The sequence below is a fragment of the Mobula hypostoma genome, unplaced genomic scaffold (assembly GCF_963921235.1).
Source record: "Mobula hypostoma unplaced genomic scaffold, sMobHyp1.1 scaffold_143, whole genome shotgun sequence".
NCBI classification, from domain to species: domain Eukaryota; kingdom Metazoa; phylum Chordata; class Chondrichthyes; order Myliobatiformes; family Myliobatidae; genus Mobula; species Mobula hypostoma.
Window position 1 is genome coordinate 91,716 of NW_026948243.1, and position 3,285 is coordinate 95,000.

Consider the following 3,285-nt stretch of genomic DNA (forward strand, 5'->3'; position numbering starts at 1 on the left):
ATTCACCCTCCCTCGCTCCGTTTTGCGCACTGCCCTCTCTTCCCACCCCCTCCCAACTCCTCCCCTTCTCTAACTCTCTCCCCACCCCCTCCGATCCCTACCCCGCCCTCCCCTCCCTCGCCGGCTCTCCCTCGTCAACCTCGCCGAACCGTCCCCCTTTCTCCGCCGCCCCACCCCCCCCAGCCCTCTCCCCTCGTCCCGTCGACGACGACACACACCGCCGGTAGCCGAGGGTTCAGAAACGAGATTTTTTTTTTTAATTATTATTATTATTATTAGCGAGAACCCACGTGTTCACTCACCGGGAGACGGAGGTGGGGGGGGGGGGAGGGGAGTTTGTGGTGGCCGGTGGGTTGGGGGGACAGAGAGAGAGAGAGAGAGGGTGGGGGAGAGAGAGAGAAAAGGGACATATAGTCCGCTGGAACGGGGGAGGGAGGGTGAGTGAGGGGTGGGGTGGGGGGTCAAGTGTGTTAAATAATTGTCTGCCAAAGAGCCCAGTCGTCCCAGCTCGTCGCCGAGGCCCGTCGTGGTGGGGGGGGGGGAATGACGGAGAAGTGAGAGGGAAGGAGGGAGGGGAGGGAGGGGGTGGGTGGGGAGGGAGGACTTCCGTCGACAGGTCTCGCTGTCGCCCCACCCCCCACCTCTCTCTCTCGGTCCAGAAGGACCCCGCGGGTGGGTGGGGGGGGGGAAACGGGGCCTCAGCGGGAGGGGTGATCCGGGCCACTGGAATGACTGGCAGCAGGTCGACAGCCGACGTCTTGGAATGTTGGTCCTCTCATACCTGCGGGAGCTGGCGAGAGAGAGAGAAGGGGTCAATCCCCCCGATTCGCCGACTCCCACCCCCCCCCACCGTCCACCCGTCCGATCCCCGGGGGGGAGGGGAGGAGGGCCCTCGGCGTGCGGGCGGCGGGGCGAGGGGAGGAGAGGAGGGCCCTCGGCGTGCGGGCGGCGGGGAGGGGAGGGGAGGAGGGCCCTCGGCTTGCGGGCGGCGGGGAGGGGAGGGGAGGGGAGGAGGGCCCTCGGCGTGTGGGTGGCGGGGAGGGGAGGGGAGGAGCACACGGTGTGCGGGCAGCGGGGAGGGGAGGGGAGGGGAGGAGGGCCCTCGGCGTGTGGGTGGCGGGGAGGGGAGGGGAGGAGCACACTCGGTGTGCGGGCAGCGGGGAGGGGAGGGGAGGAGGGCCCTTGGCGTGTGGGTGGCGGGGAGGGGAGGGGAGGGGAGGAGCACACTCGGCGTGCGGGCGGCGGGGAGGGGAGGGGAGGAGGGCCCTTGGCGTGCGGGCAGCGGGGAGGGGAGGGGAGGAGGGCCCTCGGCGTGCGGGCAGCGGGGAGGGGAGGGGAGGAGGGCCCTCGGCGTGCGGGCAGCGGGGAGGGGAGGGGAGGAGGGCCCTCGGCGTGCGGGCAGCGGGGAGGGGAGGAGGGCCCTCGGCGTGCGGGCGGCGGGGAGGGGAGGAGGGCCCTTGGCGTGCGGGCAGCGGGGAGGGGAGGGGAGGGGAGGAGGGCCCTCGGCGTGCGGGCAGCGGGGAGGGGAGGGGACGGGAGGAGGGCCCTCGGCGTGCGGGCAGCGGGGAGGGGAGGGGACGGGAGGAGGGCCCTTGGCGTGCGGGCGGCGGGGAGGGGAGGGGAGGGGAGGAGGGCCCTCGGCGTGCGGGTAGCGGGGAGGGGAGGCGAGGGGCGAGGGGAGGGGGCCCTTTACCTGCGGCGTCTGTAGCTCGCTGCTACGTGTGGCCAGGCGGCTGAGAATACTGCGCTCCGACATCTGCAGGCGGACGGCCACCGGCGGGATGCGGGAGATGGTGGAGGGCAGCCGGGTGACATCGGCCTTCATATCGCTCAGCAGCTCCTCCAGCTGTTTGAGCACTGGGGGGGGGGGAGAGAGAGGGGAGAGGGGGAGGGGGGGTGAGGGGGTATAGAGAGAGAGGATATAGAGAGAGGGGTATAGAGAGATGTATAGAGAGAGGGGTAGAAAGAGAGGGGTATAGAGAGAGGGGGGTATAGAGAGTGGGGTATAGAGAGTGGGGTATAGAGAGTGGGGTATAGAGAGGGGTATAGAGAGGGGTATAGAGAGAGGGGGTATAGAGAGAGGGGGTATAGAGAGTGGGGTATAGAGAGGGGTATAGAGAGGGGTATAGAGAGGGGTATAGAGAGGGTTATAGAGAGAGGGGGTATAGAGAGAGGGGGTATAGAGAGAGGGGTATAGAGAGGGGTATAGAGAGGGTTATAGAGAGAGGGGGTATAGAGAGAGGGGTATATAGAGGGAGGGGTATAGAGAGAGAGGGTATACAGAGAGGTAGAGGGGGATAGAGAGAGATACAGAGAGAGAGAGAGAGAGAGAGGTTGAGGGGGTGAGAGAGGGTGTTGGAGTGGTGGGGGAGAGTGGGGTGAATTTGATATGACGCAGGTGCAAGGGAGGAGACAGACGGTGGGGGGAGAGGACGATATCTGGTTACTCGTCTGCCCTCCCCGTTCACAACCCCACACCTCACCCCGTGCCCCCACCCCCCCCCAACAGAGCCCAGCGCCCTCTGCGACTCGAGCACCCCCCATATACGTCTCGGGACCAGAGCTGTTAAAACCACCTCCCCCTCCCCACACCCCGACTTTTCTCTGCCCCCAAATCTCTAGGCGGACTGGCGCCCCTCTCCCCCCCACCACCCTTCCCCGCGGGCCTGGCGGGGGGGGGGTGGGGGCTCCTGCGCCGGTCTCCCTCCCGCTCCTCGGAGTCGCGACGGCGGGGTAGGGCGGCTACCTTTGTGCAGGACCGCGTTGGCGGGCTTGTTGCCCGCCAGGGACTCCTTGGAGAGGTGCTGGTGGCTCTCGGCTAGGCACTCCACCTCGGCGAACCGCGTGTTGAGGGCCATGGAGGGGTGGCTGGGGTCCTCCGACATGTTCAGGTAGGCGGCCCTCCGTAACTGCTCCTCGATCACCAGCGCCTGTTCCAGTAACTGGGCGGGGAGAGAGAGAGAGAGAGAGAGAGATCATTTACGCGCCAACAATTCGCTTCCTTACTCACACTGCTTGCAGTATCTGCAAGTTCCACGCTTATCCGTGCGATCCGCAATCTCCGGGAGCGGGGGGGAGGCCCCGGAGCTGGCAAAACGACAGGAATTCTGCAGCTGCTGGAAGTTATGGCAACACACGTCAAAGTTGAGCAGGGCCAGGCAGCAACTCCAGGAAGAGGCGCGGTCGACGTCTCGGGCCGGGACCCTTCGATCTCTTACTCGCTCTTCCGTCGGTCAGTCCTGACGAAGGGTCCCGGCCCGAAACGTCGACCGCCCCTCTTCCTGG

General features: G+C 66.8%; 1 protein-coding gene across 2 annotated transcripts in view; it reads right to left on the minus strand.

Moving 5' to 3' along the window:
* Positions 1-286: 286 nt before the first annotated feature.
* The window catches only part of LOC134342154 (chromodomain-helicase-DNA-binding protein 4-like), a 153,065-nt gene continuing 150,066 nt past the window's right edge, over positions 287-3,285 (minus strand). For both annotated transcript variants that reach the window (XM_063040129.1, XM_063040128.1), the window contains exons 36-38: positions 2,747-2,942; positions 1,694-1,857; positions 287-790 (exon numbers count right to left, since the gene is read on the minus strand). In XM_063040129.1, coding sequence (XP_062896199.1) covers positions 776-790; positions 1,694-1,857; positions 2,747-2,942 — 375 coding nt within the window. In that variant the 3' untranslated portion in view covers positions 287-775. The remainder of the gene's footprint in view (positions 791-1,693; positions 1,858-2,746; positions 2,943-3,285) is intronic.